Raw genomic sequence first — 15,086 nt, 5'->3', positions numbered from 1 at the left:
GTGCTGGAATTGCAGGCATGCGCTACTGTGCCTGGCTTGAATGGCCATTTCTGCTGACTGCTCACTTTTATCCTTGCTTTTTTGCTATTCCCGCCCTTGCCTCTGACGTCAGCATGGTGCGTATCGCAGATGGCCTGCTGGTGCTGTCCAGCCTGGGCCTAGGGCTCTGTCCAGCATGGGCCGAGCACAGCTACTGTGTTCTGTTTCAGGTGCCATGCTGAAGGTCAACCCTGAGGAGCGACTGTCCATTGCAGAAGCCGTGCGCCAGCTGCAGGAGATTGCAGCGGCCAGGAACGTGAACCCCAAGGCGCCCATCACGGAGGTGAGGCCCGTCATCTGTGCTAGCCATGCCTGCGTCTCAGGGTGTCGGGTGTGTGTGCTCAGCGTCACCCTGAGAGCTCCTTTGGGCTCTACCTGTCGTACGGTGAGGCCTGCCACAGCCTAGGAGAAGGTCATGTCCTGACTAGGCCACCCCTGAGGGTGGTTCTGTTACACCGTCTTGTGGTCCTTGCCTGGGTGCTGCAGTGAGTGAGATTCTTTGTGCCTTTCATGGTTCCTGGGCTCAGGCGTCTAGTCATGGCTCAGGGTCTCGGGTGTGGTCACTCCCAGGCTCAACCCACAGGTCCAGTGGCACTCAGGGCCTGACAGGCTGGGGAGAGCGGGCAGGCCAGAGAGCACTGGGGGGTATCAGCCAGAAGCCCTTCCTAAAGTAGCCACGAGGTTGCAGGGAGCAGGTGGGTCCCTGGGCTCCTTTGGGTCCCACCTGTGGACTTTGCCACCCTCCCCTGGAGCTCTGGTCCCTGTCCTGTGGTGTCTGGTTCTTTCAGCCTTGTGGCTGGAGGCCACATTTTCTATGGGCTGTGGATGTGGGGGTGCTGAGGGCGAGTGTGCCGTGTGGAGAGGTCACAGTGACTGGCCTGAGTCCTTAGGGATGGGGACCCTGCAAGGCACAAGATTGAGGGTCAGGGTTGTGGTTCCTATGGAGGCATCATTGAGTGCACAGGCTAGGGGTTAAGAGATGGCAGGACATGGAGACACAGGCTGGTGGGTCCTCTCTGTGGGCACCAGCTAGGGGGACTCTGAAGCTGGGTGCCGGGTGGGGTTGGTGAGTACATGGCATGGATGACATGGTCAGGAGTGTTGGGGAGGCAGGGGCCGTGGCTTGGTTTCACACAAGAGCTGCGGGATGAGGGCTGGCCAATGGCTTTGCTCTAGGGTGTCTGGGCCTCTGTGCCTCTGACTCGAGGACCTGTGTGTCACCTGCAGAGGCCCCAGGGTGGGTATGGGAGTTGGGGCCTCACTCTTCCTGCTGTCCAGAGAGGAGGTGCCCCTTACCTTGGGCACGCCAGTGTGCCTGATCCTAGCACTTAGCAGAACCGCTTAAGCCCTCCTCTGCACTGGCTCACTCTCCAGAGAGCCCTGCACAGCTGAGGAGACAAGGGGCCCAGCCCAGCGCCACCCAGCCCCGGCCGGCCCCTGGTGCCCTTGGGCCAAGTGTGCACTGCTCCTGCTCCGTGGGTTGGTAGGCTGCGGACAGGTGGACGAGGAGAAAGAGACTGCAGCCCAAGGGCCAGAAGGATGGACCACAAGCAGGGCTCCACCGAGGCAGGCTCGGGGCTGTGGCAGACTGTGCCTGGTGCTGGTGCTGTGGGGGCTGACTGCACCTCTGACTCACAGCTGCTGGAGCAGAACGGAGGCTACGGGAACCCAGGGCCGTCCCGGGCACCTCCCACTCCCGGAGGTCCTTCGAGCAGCAGCTACAGTGCAGGTGAGACCTCCCGCCCCCCGCAGGGGTAGCCACATCCTGCCCGCAACCTGGAAACCAGGTGCTTGTGCCATGGGCTTCCTGTCTGCTGAGAGCCAGGCTGCAGGGCTGGGGTGCTCGAGGCCCCACCATTACTGGGACTCCAGCTTAACTGAGCTGAGGCGCTCGGTGTGGTGTTGGTCTGACAGGAAGGTTTAGGCCAAGATCAGCTGAGGGCAGTCACAGGGCAGGGACAGAAGGATGGGTCCAGCCCCCAGGGCCCATCCCAGGGCAATCACGGGGGCTCAGCAGGTGAGGGCCTGGCCCTCCTGGTGTCCAGGTTGTTGCTGGGGTTGGCCTGGTGGGCATAGCTGACCTGTCTACCCTGGGGCTCGAGACCCCACAGTGAGCCCGACCAAAGCTTGACCTGCACTGCAGGGAAGCTGACCTCCTGGGGGGGTGTCCAGGGCCCCTGTGGGAGCGGGCTTCGAGAAGCGTGCAGGCAGGAGCATTGCTGGGGGTGGCATCGCAGCCTTGCCCTGACCATGGCTGAGGCCCCTCTCTCTCCTTTCAGGGGCTATGGCAGGCTCTGTGGTTCCCTCCCCAGCTCTCTACTCCCTGGGGAGGGACCTGGGTCCACATCCCAATGGGGCCCGCCTGTGCCACATGTGGCCAATGTCTCCATGGGTGGTGGGGAGAGGGGCTTGTAGAGCCAAGCTCCCAGCCCTCTTGGCTCATCTCAGCTGCGTGGGCCCCTGTGGCATCTGCCCCAGCTCTGCCCCCAGAGCCTCGCTCTGAAGGCCTCACTCGGGACCCTGTGGTTTTAGGGGCCACTCCGTCGGCCAGGGCAGTGTGCCCCTTTGCCCATGCCCCAAGTCCCTGTGACCTGCTGAGACCTGTCTCCCCTGCAGTCCTGGCCTTAGCAGAGTATGACCAACCGTACGGCGGTTTCTTTGACATCTTGCGGGGTGGGACAGAGCGGCTCTTCACCAACCTCAAGGACACCTCCTCCAAGGTCATCCAGTCTGTGGCCAAGTAAGTGCAGGACAGCGTGTGCCAGCCTCTGCTTCCTACCAAGTATAGACGTGGGTGCGCCCAACACCTGCGAGCTGGAAGCCCTATCTGTGGAGCCCTCTGTGTGCTGGCACTGGGCTCACAGCCCCCAGCTCAGAACCTGGCTTCCTCTGCTAATACGCACACGCTAGTGCTATTTCTTTTTTTGGTGTAAACTGCCAGTGTGGTTGTAGGCTGTGGTGACCCCTCAACCCGCTCAGCTCTTCTCAGTTAACATAGTCACCATGGAGACCTGGCCACAGGGCTGGAGCTGTGGCCTTGAGGTCACTTCTGATATGGAAAGCATGTGATGGGACCAGGCCACCTTGCATTTGGGGCTCAGTGGGTCAAAGCCCTGTGCCAGCTCCTAGGGCACAGCCTCAGCTGGGCCTGCCTGGGGAACCCTCGCTGGCCCTGGTCACTGCTGCCACCTGCTGCTTGAGTGCCCTGGCTGTTTCAGGAAACACCACGGTGCACCAGTGCACTCAGGTGTTGGACCTGCAGCCGTGTGGTCCACAGCCTCCTAGACCTGATGAAACTTTGTCCTCTTGTGTCACATTTTTATTCTTCCTTTTGTGCTATAGTTGTCCCTGAGTGTTCACAGCTCTGACAGCTGCATGTATCCACACGTGAGTGTGTGTCGTGCACTCACGTGCCATGTTGTGTAAATGTGTACACATGTAAGCATATATGTGAATGTCCTGCACAAATAAGTGCATGTGCTGCATTGTATGAATGTGTATATGTGTGAGCGTGTGTCGTACACGTGTGTGCTGCACTGTATCTGTGGTGCACGTGTGTGGATGCTGTAAGCTTCTGCCGAAGAACAGAGCTGCACACGCACTCGGTGTGCTGGGCTGACTTAGAGGCAGCAGTGGGCTCCTCCAGCTTTGGCTGTTCCCACAGCGGAGGCCGAGTGTACCCAGAACTGCCCCATGTCCTTGTGCCTCCTGGCAGTGCGGGGTGTGCACCTGAGGGTGTACCCGTCCACACCGGTGGAGCCCACCTGCCAGGCTGGAGGTTGGGATGGGTGTGGACCCTGTGACGTCTGGTCCCTTTTTCGTGCATATGTCCTGCGGTGTCCTCTGTGTGCCTGCACAGTTATTCTCCAGGGTGGCTGGGTCACCGCCAGGTCCAGGGGTTTGTACTCAGCTGCACATTCTTGTGTGTACCTCTTGCTGATACTCATTATGTGTCACCTTGTCCTGGTCAGCAGCTCCTCTGCCGCAGTTTCAGAGCCTCGCGCCTGCCTGCTGTTCTCTCTGTCTCACTTGTCTCCTTGTTCAGTGGAGCTCTGGCCTCAGGTGACCTGTCTGTGCTTCTGTGGTATTTGGTCCTTAACCCCGGACGCTCGCCTTGGTGGCCCGTCCGCAGTGGCAGATGTAGTGTGGCCACCTCGCCCTGGCCCTGCCCAGCAGTGCAGTACAGCTCCCTGTGCCCCACCGGCCAGCGGGCTGCCCTCTCGCTCCTCCCCCAGAGGGTCTTGGCTGTTCTTTCACAGCCATTTCTCGGGATGAGAATGAGCCTGTGGATTTCTCCCCGGTCGGTTAGGGTTTGGCCTGCCCTTTATTGGTTTTGTCCACTACCTTAGGGGATAAGTGGCCTCTGTAAGTTGGCCAAGGCCAGCAGCAGGGATGTGCCTGGCCCTGTGGCTTGGGGCTTCCCTTCTTCCCCCTCTGACCTGCATGGAGTCCATGTCCTCAGGCTGCCTACCACAGTGCCCTACCAGGCCCCTGAGCCAGCAGGACCCGTGCCCACTGTCCATGGTGACCTCACCTTCGTTGCCCTCTCTCAAAAACAGCTCCCACTGCTGCTTCTCTAGGGCCCTCGAGAACATGGGAAGGCCGTTGAAACCTTGAGGGGCTGACTCCTGTATGCTGCCATGTGGGTGTCGCTATCACGTGGCACGTGCACATGCAGCACCCTGCCCACATGTGCCCCTTGGGGTCCAGCCTGCAATGGGGCACCCGCTGTTTGCCAGGACTCAGCTGGAGGTGACATGTGGAGGAGTATTTTCTGTACAGTCATGCACTCTTTTTCTCTGATCCTAGCTATGCGAAGGGCGATCTGGACATATCTTACATCACCTCCAGGATTGCTGGTAGGTTTGCTGGGCCGGCTCTGTGTGCACCTGTCCCCTTGTCATGCATGGAGACAGTCTGTGGGCCTGGGCCAGTGGCCAGCAGAGGCATCCTGGTGCCTCTTCTCCAGCCTCCTGGGCAGCTCAAACTCCACTGGGATGTGCCTGGCCACTGTCCCAGAGGGGTGGTGTTTGGGTGGCCTGTGTCCAGTGTGCCTCCTGGCTCAGGGGACAGACAGCCCGTTTTTGGCACTGTCTGGAGCTCTGAGGTCGTGGGACACGGCTGTGCACATCTAAACTGGGTCTTCAGGCCATGAGTGGTTAGTGGTGCTCATCGTGACACTTGGAGAGCTGCAGCCTCTCCTGAGCCCATGTAGTTGATTGGGGGATCCCCAGGTGGGTGATGTAATCATGCTGGGCTTCCCTGGTAGACGAGGAGGCCGGTATGCGTGGCAGAGTGGTGGGGAGTGAGCCCCCTGCGGGTCCTGGGCGGCTGACGGGCAGCTCTGTTTCAGTGATGTCATTCCCCGCCGAGGGCGTGGAGTCAGCTATCAAAAATAACATCGAAGATGTGCGGTTGTTTCTGGATGCCAAGCACCCAGGTCACTATGCTGTCTACAACCTGTCCCCGAGGACCTACCGGGCCTCCAAGTTCCACAACCGGGTGCGTAGCCCTGAGTTCTGTCTTGGTGTAATGTGGCAGGTTTTTGGTTCCTTTAGTGTGATCAGTCTGCCCGTAGCCGCCCGCTGGACTGACCCTGACCTTACCCCAGCAGCCTGCGATGAGCAGATGGGGTTCTGACTAGGGTGGGCTCTGCAGGAGGCCTGGGGCAGGCCAGGACAACCTTGAGGGCTGGGAGGGCATGTCATTTCAGGGAGGGGTACTGCTCCCCAGAGCTGGGCACCTTCCTTCGTCCCTCTTCTCAGCCCTGAGGGCAACAAGCATCTGACACAGAACCTCCTGTGCTTTTTTGACCTAGGGCTCAGGAAGGGTGGCTCTTTTTTTCTTTTTGGTACTGGGGATCGAACTCGGGACCTTGCACTTGTGAGGCAGGCGTCGGAACCACTGAGCTACATCCCCGGCAGGGTGGCTCTTTTTGTACTGTCCGTGAGTTGTGTCCCGTGTCACGGAGGGCTGACAGCTGAGGCAGATGCCTGCTTGTGAGCTGCACCCAAAGAGCGTGCTCAGGGACCAGCCCACCACTTCCCGGAGGCCCCAAGGGGTGCTGTGTGCAAGTAGGCAGCTGAGGGACAACAGCCGTGCGGTGCGGCTGAGCTCGTGGCCCAGCTGGGGCCTGAGCCAGCGGGACCCCTCCACAGGTCTCCGAGTGCGGCTGGGCCGCCAGGCGGGCCCCAAACCTCCACAGCCTGCACACCATCTGCAGGAGCATGCACTCCTGGCTGCGGCAGGACCATAGGAACGTCTGTGTCGTGCACTGCATGGTGAGTGCACGGGCCCGTGCTCGGCCAGCCTGGGTGGGGCTAGGCGAGGGGCTGTTGCCAGAGCAGTTTCCGGCCTGGGGAGCCGCTGTCCCTGCGGCCAGGAGCTGCCTTGGCTGCAACCCACTGGCCAGCTGGAGGCTGCTCTGCTGCATGGGCACCGACGCCAGGCTCCCCCACAGCCAGGCAGACGAGCCCTGCCTCGGGTTTTCTGCCTGCAGAGACGGGGGTCTAGGGGCCTTGTCGGGCAGCTTAGCTGCTGCCGCGGGCAGTGTCGGTGGGAGCCGCTCGGGGAGGTGTTGGGCCCCTGGCCGGGCCAGCGCTGAGCACGGGGCAGACAGTGACGCTGCCTGGCCCTGCACTGTGACAAGGAGCCCTCACTCTCTGTTGGGCTGGGAGGCCCGCGGCAGAGGTGCAGAGGCGAGCGCCTGAGTGTACCCCGAACTGCAGAGGTGCAGCACATCCTTCCTGTGGCCTGTGCTGGCGGATCATCTGCAGGAAGTGCAGCCCTGTCCCATGCGTGAGTGGCCAGGTACGAAGGAGCCCTGTGTCCCTCTGCCCTAGGATGGGAGAGCTGCATCTGCCGTGGTCGTCTGCGCCTTCCTGTGTTTCTGCCGTCTGTTCAGTACTGCCGAGGCTGCTGTGTACATGTTCAGCATGAAGCGCTGCCCGCCGGGCATTTGGCCGTCCCACAAAAGGTACCAGGATGGGGACAGTGATGCCTGGCTCTGAGGGCCCCCAGATGGTGCTGCCCTTGCTACATTCGTTCACCAGCCCTTCCTCTGAAGGAACAGCTGGGTCAGCGCCACTCGGTGCCAGTTCAGCTGCACAGAGGGAGCCAGTGTGGACAGGCCGCATCAGGTATGCCTGTCCATGTCCTGGGCAGCGGGTCTTCCTGCGGGTGTGGGGCCTTGTGTGGCCCCACTCACCAGGCCAGCTCTGCCCTCCGATGCCCATGCGCATCACTCTCCTCGCTGAGAGGTGCTCTTTCCCCACTGTGTGAAGGCAGTGGCTTCTCAACAGTGCCTGGTTCGATCCCTCTCTGGCTTCTCCCAGGGCTGCTGCCTTCTCCAGCTTCACCCACTCAGCTCCATACCTGCTCTGCAGTGACAGGGACCTTTGGCTATCAGATAGGCAGAGCCACTGCCTGGCATAAATACTCCCTTGATGAGCTTGGTCTTTTTTTCTTTTCTTTTCTTTTCTTTTTTTTTTTAAGGGGGAAAGGTCTATTTAGCTCAGTTTGTAGAGATTTCAGTCCATAATTGACTGGCTCCAAGGCAGGGTGGCACATGGCAGAGGGGCAGCAGTTCATGGTGACAGAAGACAGCAAAAGCAACAAGGGGACCAATAGCATCTTTCTGCCCCTTTTGCCTTATCCAGGCTACTTGGGCAGGTAGCACTCACATCCTTAATCGTAGTGCCCTTGAGCCTAGCATTGTACCATGAATCACACAGTCTAGATTCAGCCACCTCTAAAAAAAGCCCCATCTGGGCCGGGGATTTAGCTCAGTGGTTCTACCACCTGCCTCGCAAGCACAAGGACCCAAGTTCGATCCCCAGTACCCCCCAAAAAAGCCCCATCTAAGACTTCATGAGGTTGAGGGGGACATCTAGACACAAACCCTAACATTCTGCCCCTGGCCCCCTAAGGCTCATGTAATTCCTTTACACAAAAGGCATTTAGTCCGTCTCTGAGAGTTGCCAGAGTCCTGACAGTTTCAGCATTGCTGAAAAGTCTAAGTCCCAAGTCTCTTCTAAGATTTAAGGCAAACTCTTCTGAGATTTAAGGCAAACCTGTACAAATGAAAAGAAAGTTGAACACTTCCAATATTCAATGGCACAAGACAGACATTACCATTCCAAGAGGTACAAATAGGGGGATACAGTGAAAGTAATGGGAACAAAGAAAGTCCAGAATACAGCAGGGCAGACATTAAGTCCCAGAGTTCCATATACAGCTTCGGAGGCAATCTGTGGCGAGATGTGAACTCAAAAGGGATTGGGTGGCCCCGCCCCTACGGCCCTACTTCCAGTGATTATAGCTCCCAAGGCTTCTCTCTCGGGCTGGCTCTGCTCCCTCCTTGCAGTTTTGCTCAGATGATCCATCCTCCTGGCTTCTCCAAACTTCAGGGGTCTCCTCTGGACCTTTGGCCACACACTCACAGCTTCATCCACTGCCCCTCACGAGCACACTGCCTGGTCCCCCAGGCCTTCTTCTGAAATCTGAGTGGAAGCCTTCTTGACCCCACAACTCTTGTATTCTGCATGCGCCTAAAACTAGTGCCACATCCATGACGCCAAGGTCTGCTGCCAGCTGGAGCTGGAGCTATTCTTCCCTCTCTCTTGGCTGTCGGGGTCCAGTGCCTGTGAACCACATCCTCAGGAACAACTTCCCTAGGCTGGCGCCATTCCGGAACATGGCGCTCTGGGCTCTCTTCTCAAAGCAAAGTCTTTCACCTTTGCAATTTTGAGGCTGCAAAGGCTGGAGTCCTGCTGCTTCTGGTGATGCCCTCAGACCTTTTTTTTTTTTTTTTTTTTGGTACCGAGGATCTACTCGGGTCCTTCTGCTTGTGAGGCAGGTGGTGGAACCCCTGAGCTAAATCCTCAGCCCAAGGCCATCTTTTCTGTTCTCCTGTTCCTTTTCAGCAATCAGGATCTCCTTGCGCTATCTTTGCAGTCCACATCTTTACTGGAGCTTCCTTTCTGGCCAAACTCAAAACATTTTAAATCATTCTTCTGGGCTTTGCTCTCAATTCTCAAAATAAATCTGGCCAAAAGCTCCCAATAGTATCCACGCCACTGCCTCAACATTAGATTTCCTTGAAATTTCCTCTACCAGATTAGTTAGTGTGCTGCCCTTAATTTCCACCTCAGGCAAAGTCTCTGGACATAAGCAAAATACATAGAAACTTTCTGCCATAGCCATAATATCTGGAGTCCAGCAGCCAGTGCAGTTCTTCTTCCTAGTAGAAACCTCTCGAGCCTAGTTTTTACCAGCTTTCCGGTCTTCTCCCATACAGCACAGCCTCAGGCGTTCCAACGAGACTTTTTCAGCTAGCATCTCCAAACCTTTCCAACTCTTTCCCTTCCCACAGGCCAGTTCCAAAGGCTCTTGAGCCACATGGCCAGGTAATGTCACAGCAAACCCCACTTCTCGTACCAAATTTTGTCTTAGTTACTTTTCTCATTGCTCGAGCTTGGTCTTGATGAGGACCTAGGGACCTGTACAGATTCACCCCTCCGTGAGACTGGGCCTTGGCATGGCCAGCAGAGGCTCCCAAGAGTGGGCAGCACAGGAGCAGAAGCTGATGTGGTACTGCGGGGAGATGGGGCCCTGCATCATTTGTCTGCATGGTGACTGCACGGTCTGTTGGCAGTGGGCATTGGTAGGTGGTGTCTCACAGCATAAGCAGGAAAGGGGGTACCCTGTGTGCTCATGGCTGGAGCAGAGCAGCACAGCTGTGACAGGCCCGGGGGCAGGAAGGGCCTCAGCACAGGAGCCCAACCATGTGTGCCCTGTGCCCCACCTGTGTTCAGGAGTTGGGACAGGGAGGGCTTCTGGGTCCCCGCCAGGACTCCTGCCCCTCAGGGGCAGAGATGTGACAGCCAGCTGGACCTACTGGTTACTCATCGCTTCCAGACCCCTTGACACTGCCCTCGAGCCACCCCAGGCCCCAGGGTGTCAGATACTCACTGTTGGGGCACATGTGAGTGGACACAGGGGTGCGGTCAAGCCTTGGGGTTGAGGCATGGCACTTCAGCGTCCACAACAGACCAGGAGAGGCAGAGGGAGACACAGGCCCCACCTGATCCTTTGCCCCGCAGGAGCAAGGGGGACTGAGTAGTACTGGGAGCTTCGAGGGAAACCTGGAGTACTGCTTGTGCCCATGGCCCTAGTGCAAAAGGGGAGAGGTGCAAGGTCCAGCAGTGATGTCAGAGGGGAAGAAGATGCAGCAGTGGAGGGAGAAGCCCTGCCCAGCTGCAGAACCAGCCGCACATAAAGACAGTGGAGTCAGAGTCAATGAAGGACCGGAGATGCCAACTCTGCCAGGCCCTTGCAGATGGCAGGATGTACACATGTGCATCCCAGAGAGGGGTGGGAACCCTGGAGAAGTGTTGGAGTTTCTCGAGTTCACAGCCGACACCCAGTGCCTAGGAAGTGCGGGATACCAAGACAGGCATGGGAAGCCGCCCGCCGAGCAAGGATGGTGAAGGAACCCAGCGGTGTGGCCCCGCGTTGGGCTGTGGAAGGCAGGGCCGGCCGTGCAGTGTCTGCAGGAGGAGACTGGATGGCACAGTGGAGGAGGCAGTGGCGCAGACAGATCGCGCAGTGCCAGTGCTGGTCCTGCCAGGTCCCGCAGGCTGGGCTGGGTCCTCCTGGAGACTTGACCTCTGACCCCGGAAGCCTCTCTCCGTTGCTGGACTATTGTCTGGGCTTACAAGGCATGAGCAGTGTTCACTTGATTCTGTAGGAAGAGCCTCACATCCCGGCTGTGTGCTCATTGCCACCTGGGTGGACCCAAATCCTCAGGGCTGCCGCAGTCTTCCACACAGGGGAGCCTGCAGGAGGGTGACGTGTCTCCCCCTGGCACCCCCCATGGCTGCTTCTCCCAGACCCCCACAGAAGGAACCCCACAGTGGGAAACGGACACAAGGTGCCCTCAAAAACTCCCCGAAGGAAAGTCAGAGAAGCTGAATCACCAAACAGATGCAGAATGTATGGTAGTGTGGTAGTGTAGACCTCAACATTCCTTTTGTGATCCGTAGAGGAAGTAGATGGGAATCAGTGGCCAGTGCCCTACCGATGTCGCTGCGGGTATTCTAACGAGAAGTACGTACCTTTCTTTCAAGTACGCAACAAGAAAGATAATTTTGAACCATTACACAAACCTTGACGAGTTTAAAAAATGGGAATCATGTATACAAATGTGTTCTCAGGCCTCAGGAAGTGCAACTAGAACTTAGTAACAGACAGACATCTAGGAAAATGCCTTAATATTTCAGAATTAAACACCTCAATGACCTGTGAGTCAAAGAGGAAGTCTCAAGGGAAATTTAAAAAAATATTTTGAACTGAGTGAAAATTACAGCCTTGAATTTGTGAGAAGCCACTGAAACGTTGCTTCAAGGGAAATGTGTAGCACTAAATATTTGTATTCGAAGAGAAAAGATCCAGTGTGTGTCTGGCCCTCGGGACACGTTACTGTGGATGTCTGCCCCAGGTACATCGAGTACGTGTGTGACATGGTGGCTGAGGAGGCCATCACGCCCCACAGCAAGCCGTTGCTGGTGAAGGCCGTGGTCATGAGCCCTGTGCCGCTCTTCAGCAAGCAGAGGAGTGGCTGCAGGCCTTTCTGTGAGGTCTACGTGGCGGACGAGCGCGTGACCACCACGTCTCAGGAGTATGACAGGATGAAGTGAGTGCAGATGCAGGCATCTCTGTTGTGCCCCAGCCCGCTTCTGAGCCCTGTGGGGACAGGAAGCTGTGTTGCATCCTGAGTCCGGGAAGTGGGGCCTTGCATGGGGTGGGGCCCCATCCCGAGCATACCACTGATGACATGAGAAACCTGGGCTCTGAGTAGTTCAGTGCTTCAGATCTCGGAGCTCTTGCTATGGTTCACGAGCCATTTCTCATTCTGTTCTAGGGAGTTTAAGATCGAGGACGGCAAAGCAGTCATCCCCTTGGGCATAACAGTTCAAGGCGACGTGCTCATTGTCATTTACCACGCCAGGTCCACCCTAGGTGGGCGGCTGCAGGCCAAGGTGAGGCCACCTCAGCCGAGTGCACTGCCAGCTCCCTGGGCTCGCAGAGGCCTTGGTCAGGCAAGCTGAGGAGGAGCTGCAAGCTGTCACCTGGGCTGGTTTGCGGCACTCCACACAGTGCCAGCAGAGGGGATTATATCCCAGGCGCGGGACCATGGGGGCTGCGGGGCCTGGGCCTTGGGCCCCCATGCGAGACACTGCTTCTGACCCCACCCCCAGTACCTGGTGCCTCTGTCCTCGGGCCTTGCACAGGGCACAGAAGGGGTCTTGAGACCCGGACCAGGGGCTGTGCTCTCGGCCAGGTCCTCTCTGTGACCTGGATCCCAGCCCCTCTTGAGCCAGGCCCACTCTCTTGCAGATGGCGTCCATGAAGATGTTCCAGATTCAGTTCCACACTGGGTTCGTGCCTCGGAATGCAACTACCGTGAAGTTTGCGAAGTACGTGTGGGATGGGTTGGTGGAATTCGGCCGGTGTGTCAGTCTGGAGGAGGCTGTGGATGTGGTGAGCAGCGTGCGGGTGCTGGTCACACTGGACCCGGGGCCTGCCTGTCCTAGACATTTATTTCCACTGCTCCTCAGGCCCCAGTGGCTTTGACTTCGCACCCTTGCCCTTGGCCTGAGCCATGTCTTTTTCTTGAGACTTTAGCCACGCATAGCTGGATGTGGTCTAACCTTGCACGAGGGTGCTTGCTGTGCCTTCTGAGCACCATCTGTGTGAGGGATCTGCCAGGGACTGAGGCCGGAGCTGAAGTGCTGGCCCTTGGTCTTCAGAGGCAGATGTGAAGCCAGCACGAGGAGCAGGCCTTGACCGGTGTGGCCCTCACTGGCCACTGTGTTCTGCTGCAGGTGTCGGCTCTGCTCTGGGGGCTGGCTCGGTGTACTGCAGCCATGGGCAGCAGGAACGTGTCTGGGCTTGGGCGTTTGGGTCTGGCTGGAGGATCTCCCCACACAGTCTCAGTGGCACTGGGCTGGGCCTTGTGGGAGCGCGGCTGTGGCAGCTCCTCTTGCTGGTGTCTGTTCTTGTCATGTTGGCAACTTTCTTTAGCCCAAGCTGTCTGATTTTTTTTTACCATAATGGAGGCATTCTTTTTGTTGTTGTTGTTTTTTTGGTACCGGGTATTGAACTCAGGTCCTTGTGCTTGCAAAGCAAGCAGCAGAACCACTGAGCTAAACCCCTGGCCCAGAGGCATTCTTTTAAAAGTTCTTTTGGGGCCAGGGATGTAGTTCTGCTGCTGCATCTGCCTGGCAAGTGCAAGGTCCTGAGTTTAATCCCTGGTACCACCAAAAAAAAAAACTTTTAAAGACCAAATGACTGCAGGTCAGGAGGAAGGCATAGGTGAAAGCTCTACATGATTCAGATGGTGGGGTTAGTAAATGGGGCCGGGAGTAGAATGGCTGTGGCCTGAACGTCTCCCCTAACCCTGCGGTGGTCCCCCTCCTGAGCTAGATAGTTAAGGTTCAGTTTGGGCCTGGGACTGTGGTCCTGTCAGAGGAGGGGGGACCAGGCATGGATGCTGTCCTGCCCTTGATACCCAGGACCACGTGGGCACTGCAAGCCCCCAGCAACCAGGACCCCTCACCAGGTGGCCACTGATCATGAACCTCCCAGCCTCACAACTGTGAGCAGGATAAACCTTTATTCTCTGTAAATCACCCACACCTCTGATGTTCTATTATAACAACAGAAAACTGACCAAGGTAGCATATTCAGAAAGACTGGGCAAGATGGGGAACCTCACCAGATCTGGACTATACTGAAAGAGGCAGGTGTGAATTTTAGAACAGAAATCTCACAGCTGAAATGCAGAATTCAGGAGATGGGTTTAGCAGCAGAGCAGGCAGTGAGTTGTAGGAGAATGTCCTTAGCTTGCAGCCCAGAGGAGGCCATAGAGATTGAGATACCTGGACTGGTCTGGCGTGCTGCATCTGAGAGAGAGAGAGAGAGAGAGAGAGAATGGACAGGAACAGCTGCCAGATACAGGACAATGGACGGCAGTGGTTCCTCGACATGGGAGAACAGTTCCCAGACGCTGTCGGCAGTGATGTCCTACACCGATGCGACATTGGGCCATCCTTAGAAGCATTGCAAATGCTCAGGCCTGTGTAGTAAAAAAACTCCTATAAGAAAACTTTACAGTCGTAGACTCCCACAAGGTCATGACCTTCAGACACACAAGGCCGACCGCTGTGATCTGCCGACAGGGCAGCAACTTACCAGCCCTGGAGGAAAGGTGTGGGGCTTCTGCATCCAGTGAAGCTCTGTTCGCCCAGAGCCACGCAGGTGCGTGCTCCAACCAGCAAAGGGCAGTAGTGGCAGCAGTGCTGGTGGCAGAGCCACTGCCTTTCAGGAAACACAGGACGGTGAGGTGCTCTGGAGGCAGCCTGAGTTGGCGAGTAGGCTTGTGATGGAATTAGGGTGCTGATGACTGCAGTGTGAACAGCAGTACAGCACTGGGTTTAGGACTTGCCAGCTACTCACCTGAGTTTTGCAGCTCCAGCAAGCTGAGAGTATGGGCTCCTCTCAGTGCCCAGCAGGAGCTGCAGGCTGGTGAATGGTAGTACAGCCTCATGGTGGCTCAGTCCCAGTCCAAGCCTGCAAGGGCGTGAGCACAGGCACTAGATGGGCTGTTCATGGAGGGCCGTGTGTGGTTGAGGCAACCCTGGAGCGCAGAGCCAGAGGGCTGACCATTAGGGAGCAGGAGTGACTGCAGCCATGGCCCCTGGACCCATGGGCAAGGACTGAGGTCATGTCCCTTTGGGATTGCTTTACAAAGACATCTCGTACTACTGTTTGGACCCTATGTTAAAGACTGGGTCTCCAGTGTGACTCTCTGTACATTTCCCAGAGAGATGTGAGTGAAATACCTGCCTTCAAACTGACAGGGCACTGACAGTCCAAAGAATGGCTTGGAAAAGCCCAGTGTGGCTAGTAAATGAGTTCACTGGGATTTTGGGCTGCAGCACCACTGACGTTGGCAGCCCCCCTTTGCTAAGCTACTGGTTTTT

The 15,086-nt window shown here is 57.3% G+C and overlaps 1 protein-coding gene across 12 annotated transcripts in view; it reads left to right on the top strand.

The window, feature by feature from the left end:
- The window catches only part of Gak (cyclin G associated kinase), a 42,745-nt gene that overhangs the window by 16,463 nt on the left and 11,196 nt on the right, over positions 1-15,086 (top strand). For all 12 annotated transcript variants that reach the window (XR_015441230.1, XR_015441229.1, XM_021260450.2 and 9 more), the window contains 10 exons: positions 210-322; positions 1,678-1,768; positions 2,656-2,779; positions 4,849-4,898; positions 5,393-5,541; positions 6,198-6,320; positions 6,882-7,015; positions 11,540-11,734; positions 11,963-12,080; positions 12,439-12,518. Coding sequence is in view for 10 of the 12 variants with exons in the window: in XM_021260450.2 (XP_021116109.1) it covers positions 210-322; positions 1,678-1,768; positions 2,656-2,779; positions 4,849-4,898; positions 5,393-5,541; positions 6,198-6,320; positions 6,882-7,015; positions 11,540-11,734; positions 11,963-12,080; positions 12,439-12,518 (1,177 nt within the window). In the remaining 2 variants the exon portion in view is untranslated. The remainder of the gene's footprint in view (positions 1-209; positions 323-1,677; positions 1,769-2,655; positions 2,780-4,848; positions 4,899-5,392; positions 5,542-6,197; positions 6,321-6,881; positions 7,016-11,539; positions 11,735-11,962; positions 12,081-12,438; positions 12,519-15,086) is intronic.

This window comes from Heterocephalus glaber, unplaced genomic scaffold (genome assembly GCF_053883595.1).
Source record: "Heterocephalus glaber isolate CG9 unplaced genomic scaffold, H.glaber_assembly_v1.0 deba00001509, whole genome shotgun sequence".
Classification (NCBI taxonomy): Eukaryota; Metazoa; Chordata; class Mammalia; order Rodentia; family Bathyergidae; genus Heterocephalus; species Heterocephalus glaber.
This window is presented reverse-complemented; position numbering and strand designations above follow the sequence as displayed.